Source organism: Sycon ciliatum, chromosome 1 (assembly GCF_964019385.1).
Source record: "Sycon ciliatum chromosome 1, ocSycCili1.1, whole genome shotgun sequence".
Classification (NCBI taxonomy): Eukaryota; Metazoa; Porifera; class Calcarea; order Leucosolenida; family Sycettidae; genus Sycon; species Sycon ciliatum.
In genome coordinates this window covers 37,057,480-37,071,826 of record NC_088643.1, presented here as the reverse complement: position 1 = coordinate 37,071,826, position 14,347 = coordinate 37,057,480, and the positions used below count along the sequence as shown (strand labels likewise).

At 47.2% G+C, this 14,347-nt stretch overlaps 3 protein-coding genes across 4 annotated transcripts; all 3 read left to right on the top strand.

The window, feature by feature from the left end:
- Positions 1-4,293: 4,293 nt before the first annotated feature.
- LOC135824037 (MFS-type transporter SLC18B1-like) lies at positions 4,294-6,884 on the top strand. The gene has a single exon (XM_065336910.1). It carries the CDS (start codon positions 4,485-4,487, stop codon positions 6,144-6,146), a length of 1,662 nt encoding a protein of 553 aa, XP_065192982.1. The 5' UTR covers positions 4,294-4,484; the 3' UTR covers positions 6,147-6,884.
- A 190-nt stretch (positions 6,885-7,074) lies between these two features.
- On the top strand, positions 7,075-9,241 carry LOC135824021 (MFS-type transporter SLC18B1-like). Its single transcript, XM_065336909.1, has one exon. It carries the CDS (start codon positions 7,370-7,372, stop codon positions 8,924-8,926), a length of 1,557 nt encoding a protein of 518 aa, XP_065192981.1. The 5' UTR covers positions 7,075-7,369; the 3' UTR covers positions 8,927-9,241.
- A 73-nt stretch (positions 9,242-9,314) lies between these two features.
- On the top strand, positions 9,315-13,781 carry LOC135824004 (MFS-type transporter SLC18B1-like). Of its 2 annotated transcripts, none has more exons than XM_065336904.1 (3): positions 9,315-9,456; positions 10,242-10,361; positions 11,010-13,781. In XM_065336904.1, exon 3 carries the CDS (start codon positions 11,610-11,612, stop codon positions 13,254-13,256), a length of 1,647 nt encoding a protein of 548 aa, XP_065192976.1. In that variant the 5' UTR covers positions 9,315-9,456; positions 10,242-10,361; positions 11,010-11,609; the 3' UTR covers positions 13,257-13,781. The 2 variants fall into 2 exon arrangements, with proteins under 2 accessions (XP_065192976.1, XP_065192968.1); XM_065336896.1 differs by having other exon boundaries at positions 9,388-9,550.
- Positions 13,782-14,347: the final 566 nt, after the last annotated feature.

The following is a 14,347-nucleotide window of genomic DNA, read 5'->3' as shown; positions in this document are numbered from 1 at the left end:
TGCGACTTGACTACACTACAGTCAACTTTGCGACTTGACTACACTACAGTCAACTTTGCGACTTGACTACACTACAGTCAACTTTGCGACTTGACTACACTACAGTCAACTTTGCGACTTGACTACACTACAGTCAACTTTGCGACTTGACTACACTACAGTCAACTTTGCGACTTGACTACACTACAGTCAACTTTGCGACTTGACTACACTACAGTCAACTTTGCGACTTGACTACACTACAGTCAACTTTGCGACTTGACTACACTACAGTCAACTTTGCGACTTGACTACACTACAGTCAACTTTGCGACTTGACTACACTACAGTCAACTTTGCGACTTGACTACACTACAGTCAACTTTGCGACTTGACTACACTACAGTCAACTTTGCGACTTGACTACACTACAGTCAACTTTGCGACTTGACTACACTACAGTCAACTTTGCGACTTGACTACACTACAGTCAACTTTGCGACTTGACTACACTACAGTCAACTTTGCGACTTGACTACACTACAGTCAACTTTGCGACTTGACTACACTACAGTCAACTTTGCGACTTGACTACACTACAGTCAACTTTGCGACTTGACTACACTACAGTCAACTTTGCGACTTGACTACACTACAGTCAACTTTGCGACTTGACTACACTACAGTCAACTTTGCGACTTGACTACACTACAGTCAACTTTGCGACTTGACTACACTACAGTCAACTTTGCGACTTGACTACACTACAGTCAACTTTGCGACTTGACTACACTACAGTCAACTTTGCGACTTGACTACACTACAGTCAACTTTGCGACTTGACTACACTACAGTCAACTTTGCGACTTGACTACACTACAGTCAACTTTGCGACTTGACTACACTACAGTCAACTTTGCGACTTGACTGCACTACAGTCAACTTTGCGACTTGACTGCACTACAGTCAACTTTGCGACTTGACTACACTACAGTCAACTTTGCGACTTGACTGCACTACAGTCAACTTTGCGACTTGACTACACTACAGTCAACTTTGCGACTTGACTGCACTACAGTCAACTTTGCGACTTGACTACACTACAGTCAACTTTGCGACTTGACTGCACTACAGTCAACTTTGCGACTTGACTACACTACAGTCAACTTTGCGACTTGACTACACTACAGTCAACTTTGCGACTTGACTACACTACAGTCAACTTTGCGACTTGACTACACTACAGTCAACTTTGCGACTTGACTACACTACAGTCAACTTTGCGACTTGACTGCACTACAGTCAACTTTGCGACTTGACTACACTACAGTCAACTTTGCGACTTGACTACACTACAGTCAACTTTGCGACTTGACTGCACTACAGTCAACTTTGCGACTTGACTACACTACAGTCAACTTTGCGACTTGACTGCACTACAGTCAACTTTGCGACTTGACTACACTACAGTCAACTTTGCGACTTGACTGCACTACAGTCAACTTTGCGACTTGACTGCACTACAGTCAACTTTGCGACTTGACTGCACTACAGTCAACTTTGCGACTTGACTACACTACAGTCAACTTTGCGACTTGACTACACTACAGTCAACTTTGCGACTTGACTACACTACAGTCAACTTTGCGACTTGACTACACTACAGTCAACTTTGCGACTTGACTACACTACAGTCAACTTTGCGACTTGACTACACTACAGTCAACTTTGCGACTTGACTACACTACAGTCAACTTTGCGACTTGACTACACTACAGTCAACTTTGCGACTTGACTACACTACAGTCAACTTTGCGACTTGACTACACTACAGTCAACTTTGCGACTTGACTACACTACAGTCAACTTTGCGACTTGACTACACTACAGTCAACTTTGCGACTTGACTACACTACAGTCAACTTTGCGACTTGACTACACTACAGTCAACTTTGCGACTTGACTACACTACAGTCAACTTTGCGACTTGACTACACTACAGTCAACTTTGCGACTTGACTACACTACAGTCAACTTTGCGACTTGACTGCACTACAGTCAACTTTGCGACTTGACTACACTACAGTCAACTTTGCGACTTGACTACACTACAGTCAACTTTGCGACTTGACTACACTACAGTCAACTTTGCGACTTGACTACACTACAGTCAACTTTGCGACTTGACTACACTACAGTCAACTTTGCGACTTGACTACACTACAGTCAACTTTGCGACTTGACTACACTACAGTCAACTTTGCGACTTGACTACACTACAGTCAACTTTGCGACTTGACTACACTACAGTCAACTTTGCGACTTGACTACACTACAGTCAACTTTGCGACTTGACTACACTACAGTCAACTTTGCGACTTGACTACACTACAGTCAACTTTGCGACTTGACTACACTACAGTCAACTTTGCGACTTGACTACACTACAGTCAACTTTGCGACTTGACTACACTACAGTCAACTTTGCGACTTGACTACACTACAGTCAACTTTGCGACTTGACTACACTACAGTCAACTTTGCGACTTGACTGCACTACAGTCAACTTTGCGACTTGACTACACTACAGTCAACTTTGCGACTTGACTACACTACAGTCAACTTTGCGACTTGACTACACTACAGTCAACTTTGCGACTTGACTACACTACAGTCAACTTTGCGACTTGACTACACTACAGTCAACTTTGCGACTTGACTACACTACAGTCAACTTTGCGACTTGACTACACTACAGTCAACTTTGCGACTTGACTACACTACAGTCAACTTTGCGACTTGACTACACTACAGTCAACTTTGCGACTTGACTACACTACAGTCAACTTTGCGACTTGACTACACTACAGTCAACTTTGCGACTTGACTACACTACAGTCAACTTTGCGACTTGACTACACTACAGTCAACTTTGCGACTTGACTACACTACAGTCAACTTTGCGACTTGACTACACTACAGTCAACTTTGCGTGCAACGACACTCGGCAGGGCGTCAGTGAGAAAAGTGTCCTTATTTGCAAAGTGTCCTTATACCCGAAGTCTCATAATATGTATTACAGTTAGATGGGACTTTGCTCTGGGCATGGAAATTCTGTCGTTATATCCGCGGTCGTTATTAGCAAAGTTGATTGTACCTGAATTATTTATGTCCCTTGCCGGACCACCTTTATGTACGTTATACTGAAGTTTGGATTTGTGTGGACTTGTACATAATATGAAAGTCCTTACGGTAATATCCACACTAAGATTGGCTTGATCACCTCAGGAATTCCAGTACTCCTGCACATTGTAACTTGGAATGTTGACTGCCTGGTTGGCTACTAGACTAATCCACTGGCCACGACACTGATTTGCTACGCGCATTTGCTAAGTTTTAAAAGCAAATTTCCGAAATGTAGGCTACGACTCGGTGTGCATGATCGCCAGTTGATTTATTTTCCTCTGAACCGAATACCGCTTACAGTGAAACGTGTCTAAGACGACCGCTCAAGGGACCTTCAAAGTGTGGTCTCTGTAACCAGGTGGTCTCCCTATCCAGTGCCATTTGACTGGAATGATAGCATCCCTTGGTCCTGGCTGCAGTGGTCTTCTGGGACAGGTAGTCGCCTTATCCGAGTGGTCGCCTTGACAGGCTTTACTGTACACGAATGCACCGGGCTGCAATGTGCAAAGTGCTATTACAGTTACCTGAAGCTAGTAGAATAATTCGTTACTTTATTGACTGCCACCCAAATGCATGGCTATATTGCGCCAACATGACCCGCGAGTGGCATGCTCTCACAGTACACAAGTAGTTTAATACAGCACATCATGCATTGTCTGACGTTTTTTCCTGGCTCAAAAGTATATAAGTCAGCTTAGAGCCGCTAGTAGTAGTAGTAGCTCCCATTACAGCTCTGCTAGCTCATGATTTCAATGACGTGGGACGGAGTCGTCTTTGCTCCACGCTGTCAGACTTCCGGTCATCCATACAAAAACATAATTATAGGGTACCCCGTAGGAAGGCCTTAGCCTTAGCTTAGGCCTGTGGGAACGCCCTATTCAAAACTTTAAAATAAAATACTAAACAATAAGTAAGTTGGGTACACAGTCATGTACGTACATGTACATGTAATTGATGTACTACATGTAGTACTACATGTAGTAATAGTACTAGAGTATGACTGTGCAAAAAACTTTTTTTTTTAATGCCTCATCATTCAGAATCTGAATGATGAAAATCATCTGATGTCGTTGATGATAATGAATGATTGATGAGGCATCGCAGGCTTCTATTTTCAAACAGGTCGTTTGTTGCTCGAACTATTAAAAGAATATTGAGGAAGAAAAATTCTTGAAGGGCCCAAGGGTAACGTTTGGTAAGTGGGATGATCCTGGACTTCTGGGGTTCAAGCCCTAAAAGCAAACAACCGCATCATTTCACTTACTAGTACTTGCAGCGGTCTGTTCAGGCTTGTCGTGCGGGGTGGATGCCGGGTTTGAATGGAGGAAAGCTGTTTGAGCCAAAGCATTAGCTCGTCTTTGATACCAACTCCATCTTATGGCTCAACCGAGGACACCGATCACAAACTGCAGACTGAGAGACCGGAAGGGGACAGCCATGACCAGCACGTTACTGCGTGTACGCTCACTACGTCTACTTCCGGAGGTGGTACACATAGCGGCACTCCGCATCACGATTATCACGTAGCTTCAGCGGCAGTGCGCGGTAATGTCACTGCAGACAACAACAGCAGCAGCACTGGCTGTAGCACTCCATCAGCAAGCTATTCGGCTGCACTTGGTCTGTCCAGAGTGCGGAAGAGAGTGATATTTGTCTGTCTGGCACTGAACAGCACATTTACGATGGCTTGTATAGCTGTGATGATTCCGTTCTTTCCACGCGATGCGTCCAAGAAAGACCCCAGTGGTCAGGATGCTGTTGGTGGTGCCTCTGCCATTGGGCTGGTGTTCAGCATCACGCCGTTTACAGAGTTTCTGGCCGCACCATTCGTAGGCAAGCTGATACCCCAGGCTGGGCCTAAGCTGGTGCTGCTGCTGGGGGGAGTCCTGGTCAGCGGTGTGATGGTGCTATTTGGCTTTGTGAATGACATTGATGAGTGGTCGGACTTCTTGATCATATGCTACGCGCTGCGCGGTGTCCAGGGCGTCGCAACGGCGTTCAATGCCACTGCTGCGTTTGCTGTCCTGGTCGGCCTGTTTCCGGACAATGTGAGCCTTGTGTCGGGTGTGATACGCGCATCGCAGGGCTTTGGCTTCACCGTAGGTCCAGCCATGGCCGGTGCACTCTATGACTATGGTGGTTTCATGCTGCCGTTTCTTGTACACGGCAGTGTGATGTTTGCTGGAACGATCTGGGTCCTGTTTGCACTGCCGGGTGATGTTGAGGTGGCTACTAGTAAGAAAGGCAAGAAGATGTTCAGTGACATACTAACTATGCCCTGGTCTCTACTCTGGCTCACAAGTATATTTGTGTGGGGCTCGGGAATTGGCATGATCGAGCCAACGCTATCGTTATTTCTGGAGGAACACTTTGGGCTGAGTGCATCAAAAGTGGGTCTTATATTTCTCTTGTACGCTGGCACATTAGCAGTGTCATCGCCCGTCGTTGGGTACGTCGCTGACAACTACATAGCCCCACATTGGTTTCAGCCACTAGGCATGGCTTTAGGCGTGCTGGGGTTCGCTTTAGTCGGCCCCTGGTCTGGCTTGTCTCTAGTGCCGGCTGTGTGGCGCACAATAGTATCACTGGTCTGCATAGGCATCGGTGCGGGTATCATCAGCACGTGTGTAACTCCTGGTGTGCTGAAAGCCATGCACCAGGCTGGTTACAAAGACACACTGGAACTGCACAGCAGTCTCGGCGGTATGATCACAGCCTTCTTCTCCTCGGGACTGGCGCTGGGCCCGACTGTTGGCAGCATTGCTGCGGCCGCAATTGGTTTCCCCAATGCAGCAGCGACATTCGCGCTGCCCTTCCTTGCAGCTGGTGGTGCTGGTGGTTTGCTGAAATGTTGGAACAAGATTGCTCATGCATGGCAACGGCGACAATGCACAGACGAACATGTAGTACTCATATCAGAGCAAAGCCGGGTTTCATCCGATCATTCTTGTCCAAATCAGCAGCCACCTGAAGATAGGTAACAGCAGGACTATAAAATAAATATGACTTTAAAATATTGCGATACCTCGATAGCTCCCCTACGCAATAAATACACTCCTTGTTCTGTGTTTTACCTGGATAGCATTATCTAACTTTCCAACGGCGCTTCGTAAGATCATTTTCCAAATTGTATTCACCGCTGTCCAGTGCCAACAACACTCACATATACCCCCGGGGTCGTACTTGCGATTTGGACCGGATTTAATTCCTAATTATTATCAGAATTTCAAAAACACTGAGCAAAGGATCTTTGACTGCGACACCCAGCAAAAGCTAGATTTGCAATATTATCTGAAATAGAATAATTCAATCGATCATACTCTTCTAATCTCAGGCTTGGCCTCGGTTCCAGGCTTAATTATTATGATACGAACCGTGACAGTGCTTCTCCCTGACGATGGGCACACAGTGTTGCGCCCTGATGAAAATCCATGCCCAAAACTTATGGCGCCCATTTGGCTTCTCGAATCTTCGCACTGGGAAGACCTTTCAAAGTGTTCGCTGCCAAAGCGCACACCACACATGCCACTTGACGTGTATCAGCTAGCCTCAAGTTGTATTGTAGCAGCTAGGACTATACATTGCAAGTACGTAGTGCAGGTGGAACCCAGTTTACGATGTAGTTAGACAAGTGCTGCTTGACATTGTCTTGGCATTTGGATCATTTTACATGTCACGGTTTGCGGGCATATTTCGGACAACACAGCGTTAGTTAGTAACTGTTGATCTCCTCAGACCTGAAGTTCATGGACGTCTGAGTACAGCTTCTAGCTTAGTCCTAGCTGCAAGCTAGTGATCATGGTGATTCCACTAGCTCTGAGTCTGTGTCTGTTCCGTTCCGTTCACGCTGGGTCGGCAACGTAACACACACTGTCACTGTCACCATTGGTCACTGGTGACCAGGTGACTGGATGCAACCACGCTTTCCAGCAAGATGCTACTGACTACTGAGTAACTGATTAGTTTGAAAGTCAAGAGTAGACTTACTAGTATGCCATGCAGCATGGTATACCAGGATCAGTGATTCTGTCCATCCATCACGTCGGTTCACCGCACTTCGTTCAGAATGGTTACCATGACTTTGTGTTTCACTGTGATTGTTTTGTTTTTTCGATGGTCGTTGACTTTTGTATAGTGTATCTGGTCTAGTCAAACTACGAGAAGCTTTCAACCAAAATCTGGGAGCTTCGTTGACGGAGTCGCCATGGAAGGGGAGGAAGTTGGCATTCGCCACCAAACAGACGGCGGCCAGAAGACAACCTACGGTGCCACGGGCAGTCGACCTAGTAGCGGTGATGAAAGAACAGCGCAGATAGCAGGAACCTCGGACTCTGCTCCAGTCGCTGCTACCGATGATGGGACGTCAGGCTTGAAATCCGCTCAGGGAGTACCTGCAGGGCCCTCTACTAGCTATTCCGATGCTGTTGGACTGTCTTCTAGGCGAAAAAAGGCGATCTTCCTCTGCCTAGCCCTGAACAGCACGTTTGTGATGATCTGCATCGCCGTGTTGCTCCCATTCTTTCCACAGCAAGCTGCAAAGAAAGACCCCAGTGACAGTGGTGATGTGCAAGGTGCCTCTGCTATTGGCTTCATCTTCAGCATCACCCCACTCGCACAATTCTTTGGTGCACTATTTGTTGGCAGGATTATACCGAAAACTGGACCGAAAATGGTTTTAATGATCGGTGGTGTACTGGTGGCAGGAGTGATCTCGCTCTTTGGGTTCGTGAATGACATAGATGACTGGGCAGATTTCTTGGTCATATGTTACGCACTACGCTTTGTGCAGGGCATTGCAGGTGCAATGAACATAACGGCCACATTCGCAGTCCTTGTTGGTCTCTTCCCGAACAATGTTAGCCTTGTGGCTGGTACGATCCGTGCATTCAATGGAGTAGGATTCGCAGCCGGTCCAGTCATGGCAGGAGCGCTTTATGATGCTGGTGGCTTCACTTTGCCATTTCTTGTCCATGGCGGTATCATGTTTGCTGGCACTATTTGGCTCTTTTTCACACTTCCCGGAGATGCTGAAGTTGGCACAGGGAAGAAAGGCAACAAGATGTTCAAAGACTCGTTTACAATACCATGGTCATTTGTGTGGTGCATGACAATGTTCATTTGCGGCACTACAATCGGTATGCTTGATCCTAATTTATCACCTTTTCTGGAGGACGAGTTTGGCTTGAGTGCAACTGAAATCGGCCTGGTCTATCTCGTCTTTGCTGGTACCGTTGCAGCCTCGGCACCAGTCACAGGCTATCTGGGCGATCGATACATCAATCCAAACAAACTCCAACCGCCAAGTATGCTCGTGCTGTGCCTTGGACTGGTCCTGCTTGGACCCTGGGCGGAAACAAACCTGACATCCAAGCTATGGAGGAGTATCATCAGCTTGGTGCTGGTGTCCATCGGGTTCTCATCTGGCATAACTCTAGCCACGCCAGGCATTCTCAATGCCATGCACAAGGCCGGATACGAAGACACACTGGAGCTGCATAGCAACCTTGGTGGCACTGTAACGGCACTATGGGCCGCCGGTCTCACCATTGGACCTACAGTAGGGACAACTGTTGTTAGTGCTATTGGGTTTCCCAAGACCAATGCTATCTTCTCCATACCTGTACTCTGTGTGGCAACACTCGGCTTAGCGGTGGGTGCTGCATATGCACTCAAGGATTTATACTATCGCCAAAGAACTGGCACCTATAGTCTAGAGCGGCAGCGGCTCTTACCATCCAAGGATCAGTCAACTGCAATGTGAATACCTGAGTCTATGCCAGTCAACTGCAATGTGAATACCTGAGTCTATGCCAGTCGAATGCAGTGTGGATGACTAAGTACGTGTACGTCCACATGCACGGTCCATTTTCCAGACCCTACAATTAATTTATAGGAAGTCACGGTGTGTTGTGCCAAAGTCGCTGCCACTAATAAAGTTGTACTACAATTTATATCCGTAAGCATATCGGCTGATTCTATATTCTATTTATTCCAATTATGTTAGCGCATGGCAGTGGCGAGCACTGCAGTAACACTGAGGTGTGTGCCCATTTCCCATGACATGGAGTGATTTTCATTAGACTGTGTGTGTGTGTGTGTGTGTGTGTGTGTGTGCGTGCGTGCATGCGTGCGCGCATGTGTGTGTGTGTGTGTGCGTGCATGCGTGCGTGCGCGCGCGCGCGTGTGTGTGTGTGTGTGTGTGTGTGTGTGTGTGTGTGTGTGTGTGTGTGTGTGTGCCATCATTCGAGGCCTCAGCGGCGGATGGTGGTGAAGGAATGTCGCTACATACCGGTATGTGGTCCTGTCTTCTCCCGCCCTGGACATTCCTGCTGCTGCTGCTCTGTCTGACACCGCTATCATCTTGATTGTGGATGACTCATTCAAGGTGTGTGTGTGTGTGTGTGTGTGTGTGTGTGTGTGTGTGTGTGCGTGCGTGCGTGCGTGTGTGTGTGTGTGTGTGTGTGTGTGTGTGTGTGTGTGTGTGTGTGTGTGTGTGTGGTAACTGTCTTGGCCGTTTTATGCCGATGTACTCCATGTGGTGTAGACCTGGTGTGCAATGGTGGTCGATTCATATGGCTTCGCCAGTTGTGTGGATTAGACAGTTATCTGGCGCAAGTCTTGATCTGTCTCATTCAGATCTTGTTCGCTATCGTTGCTATAAGAGAAAATCTGTGGGTACACATCCAGTGCATTTGCAGATTTGCGTGCTTCTCTTGCGACGGGCGTATACATGATACATGGTGTGTGTGTGTGTGTGTGTGTGTGTGTGTATGTGTGTGCCGTGTGTGTGTGTGTGTGTGTCACTGTGTGTGTGTGTGTGTGTGTGTGTGTGTGTGTGTGTGTGTCACTGTGTGTGTGTGTGTGTGTGTGTGTGTGTCACTGTGTGTGTGTGTGTGTGTGTGTCACTGTGTGTGTGTGTGCACATCCATACATGTATGCTGCATGCCATGGCACGTGTTTGTATCACTGATCATGAACATAAGGTCATTGGTTGATACGGCATGACAGCATTGCGTTCGCGGTCACATTCCATGAAAATGATGATAATCTCTCCATTATTCTCCCGTGCTATCCAGTGGACGGTAGAATGACTGAATTTCACAGGCTTGCGTTGGGCTCAGCCAGAGCACGGCATCTATGCCACGTGTTTTCGGCTTCTACAGCGCTCCTCGATGAAATCCAATCGCATGAGTCAGGTTAGTGCCAGGGCCCTGTACTATGCAATCCTAGGTCTGCGGACACTGAGATTTTTACTCCGCCGCTCAGGCGGCGCAAAGCATGACTCACTTGATAAGATTTCAGTGACTCTGCCGTAATGCAGCATGCATGCCGGGCGTCATAGTGTGTTCAGCTTCTAATACTGTACTGCTTTTTTATTTTTTTATCTGTGGAAGAAGTAGGGGAAACAAAGCGGAGACAACCGATAAAGATTTACTCGATATTCAAAAAGTGTAATCGTTTGAAACAATTTGTTTCACCCGTAGTTGTAGTAGTTTGAAAAATGCTTTTGTTAGCTAGCTACTAAGTATCTACTCACCTGCTCACTGTGAGATTGCCCAAGCTCCCTCGGCCCTCACCATGCATGCTCACCACATGCCCAGCCGCACAGTGTCAGTGAGCTCACTACAACTACAAGCAGGAATGGGCCAAGCCAGTGTGCACGGCATGCACTGGCAGCAGGGAGTAAAGAAGTAACAATGTCACTGACCTTACAAGGGAACTGTCCGGCCTGCCATAGGCTGTGTTCCAGGCATGACGCAACAGTCTGAACAAAGCTGGTATCTTCATCATGTCACTGTATACATGGTATAGCTGTACTGCACTACACTGTGTCACATACACAGTCTCGACCTCAACCTCGTGTGGCTCAAGCACTCCGATCCGGCAAGAATGGAATACAGTACAAAGCAAGATCAGGTCCAGGGATTTTTATGTGACCGTACGGAATGTTTGAATATTCGGGTCTTGTTTTCATTCAAACTGGATCATGGAGCGCATCGTCATCTGAGCGTTTCTTCCCCGACTACACTCCACAGCCAGTCACGTAGGAACCATTTTAGTCAGAGAGATCGAGACACTCCACATCGCCCCCCGGGCAGAGGAGGGTCGTGGCGAGTATTTCTTGATTCTTTTAATTTTCCATTCTGTCGCAGCACTATCAGACAGAGTGTCTATATTTTGTTATAGAAGTGCAGTTGGCCACTGTAGAATTTCAGCGTCATGCTGCATACGTCTGCTTGAGTTCTGTTTGCAGATCAGCTTGTAATTGGAGATTTCAAAATGTGTAGCTGTTACTAATAAAGTCTTTACCGTACGTGGCCATAGCCATACGTCACTACAAGCTGAACGGAGGGGATTTGCTAGAAAGCAGAAGTGCCGGCTGTGACTGACGCTGGATCTGGAATCATCAAGTGCATAGGAGGATACATGGTTACCCACCAACTATGGCTAGTGCAACAGATCATGTACCCGCCTCAACATACGGTGCCATCAATGATGATGTTGGTACGGCGGCGACAAACAGCGGTGCGGGGAACAAAGAGGATGAAAACGTAAAGATGTTCAGCTCTCGGCGGGACAAATTAGTATTTCTATGCCTGGCCGTAAACAATTTAATAGTGAGCATTTGTTTTGCAACTATGGTCCCGTTCTTCCCGACAGTGGCTGCTACCAAAAGTCCGTCGTATCATATTCCCACCACGCCAGCATCGCCAGTGACAACTAGCAATGGTAGCACAGTGGCACCTCCAGTCACAGCAACCCTGGATGAAACATCCAGCACTCTCATCGGATTAGTGTTCAGCGTGGCCACTTTCTCTGACTTCGTATTCTCGCCGATTGTCGGACATGAACTGCCTAAAGTTGGACCGAAACTCATCTTTCTTCTCGGCTGCATTCTAATTAGTGGAGTGACTATTCTGTTTGGATTTGTTGACATGGTGGATGACTGGAGTACGTTTCTGGGATTATGTTATGCACTGCGTTTTGCTCAGGGCATGGGAACTGCTTGCATGTTTACATCCTCATTCACCATCCTGGCCGGTGCTTTCCCAAAGTCTGTCGGCATGGTTACAGGGACATTAGAAGTGTTTAGTGGCCTTGGCTTCATGATTGGACCAGCCATTGGTGGTGCCCTGTATGGTCTTGGCGGCTTCAAGTTGCCATTCTTGGTGAGTGGTTCGACATTGGCAGCTTGTACAGGTCTTGTAGCAATCGTTCTACCAAGTCCTCCAGCCAGGAAAAAGCAAAAGGTATCATTGTTGACAGTGCTGTCTCAGCCACGCACGTGGCTTTTGATTCCATCTGCTCTGCTGTCTGCCTCAGCACTTGGGTTCTTGGATCCTAGTTTGAGCCCGTATCTCGATAAGGAGTTTGGCTTGTCTCCATCCAAGATTGGTCTGGTGTTTCTGACTGGTGCTGGCGTGTATGCTATTCTAGCTCCACTTGTTGGCTTCATTGGTGATAAGTACAGTACACGTCCATTGATACCACTCGGTCTTCTTCTCACTGGTGTCAGCTATCAGCTGCTGGGACCATCACCGTTATTGGGACTGCAACCAGCATTGTGGCGCACTATCTGTGGTCTAGCTTTGATGGGATCCGGTATAGCCCTGAGCCTGGTACCGACGTCACCTGATATGCTAGTGACGATGTGTGAGAAGGGCTATGAGGATTCCTTGGAGTTACATAGTGCTTTGGGCGGTGTAATGGGAGCAGCATTCTCATTTGGCGAGGGTCTCGGTCCATCTGTTGGAGGACTCCTGTTTGGTGCCGTGGGCTTTAGTGAGGCCGCATCCATATTTGGTGCCATGATTCTGGCTCACTCTGTTGTTGTTACTATCGGTACATTGCTAGGGCGTCTACGAAGGAAAAGTGTGGCTGTCGTCGATGCTAACATTCAGGATGAGACCAAAGCGTTGTTGCAGAGTGACAAGGATGATGATGCTGTCAGGGACCCTGAGCGAAACCCTAGAACAACACCGCGTATTCTGCGGCGCAGTTTGTCGCACTCGCGGGTGCCCACGTTTGACGCAAACATGGTGACTCCAACGAGTGTTTCCCGCTCACAGTCCACAACCAGTGCTGCTTGATGACATCACGTGACAGTGTAGCCGCCCAGTGTCATTCATGAACCTACACTGCACACGTAGTAGCAGTTATTTGAAATGCCTGACATTAATACTAACCAATTCTCATAGCCCCATGAAACTATCATAGTATGTGTAGCATCCGCTAGCAGGCGTGTTGGACGTAGTCTTCACGTCTTTCATCTTGTTGGTGCAGTACGAACCGCTTCTGCACGGATAGATAAATAGATAGATGTTCTGCAAGTCTTAAAAAAAGTTTTTAATGAATTTTTTAAAGTTTTATTTAGGTTACTACGTTTTGCGTTGTCATCTTTGTTGAAGTAATTAGTTGCCACGGCGTTTTTTTCCTTGGTGCTGGCCACTACAAGTAGTCTAAACACATCTCTGATGTTGCGCTAGTTTGCTGTATACCCCGACATGATAATTTCCTTCAACAAATGATTTACCCAGGAAAGATCCTACTTTGTCTTGCCACACTACTGGTGCATCCAACTATAATTATTACGATTGAAGACGTCCAACCCATGGCCCACCTGTTCTATTGCTCTTGAGTACCTGAACAGAGAAGTGGAAGCTATGCATATACAGTGGTCCCTCTATAATCCGGCACCATTTGTGCCACGAAAATCTGCTGGATTAGGGAGGGTGCTGGATTAACAATCTGATTTACTGCTGTAATGTGCATGAAGAGGACATTTTGGCTACTGAAAATTGTGCTGGTTTATCGAGGGTGCTGGATTATAAAGTGCCGGATTAGAGAGGGACGACTGTACAAGTACTTTGAAGTCACAGCGCTCCAGAACTTCTCTCTCTCTCTCTCTCTCTCTCTCTCTCTCTCTCTCTCTCTCTCTCTCTCTCTCTCTCTCTCTCTCTCTCTCTCTCTCTGTGTCTCTGTCTGTCTGTCTCTCTCTCTCTCGTGGAAATTTTGAATCAGTGGAGAACATGTGAGGTTTTTCTTCACACTGAAATGGACACGGTAGGGTGGATACTGGATAAACACCCGGATTGGTATGAACGTTATGTCCAGCACCTGTGTGGAGTCAGAGGGCTCCCTACAGTAGGTGTCCTTCTTTAGCTTCAGCCAAAATACATGC

Coding starts and splice junctions, on each gene's coding strand:
- LOC135824004 (XM_065336904.1), top strand. CDS start 11,610: ATGGCTAGTGCAACAGATCATGTACCCGCCTCAACATACGGTGCCATC.
- LOC135824021 (XM_065336909.1), top strand. CDS start 7,370: ATGGAAGGGGAGGAAGTTGGCATTCGCCACCAAACAGACGGCGGCCAG.
- LOC135824037 (XM_065336910.1), top strand. CDS start 4,485: ATGGAGGAAAGCTGTTTGAGCCAAAGCATTAGCTCGTCTTTGATACCA.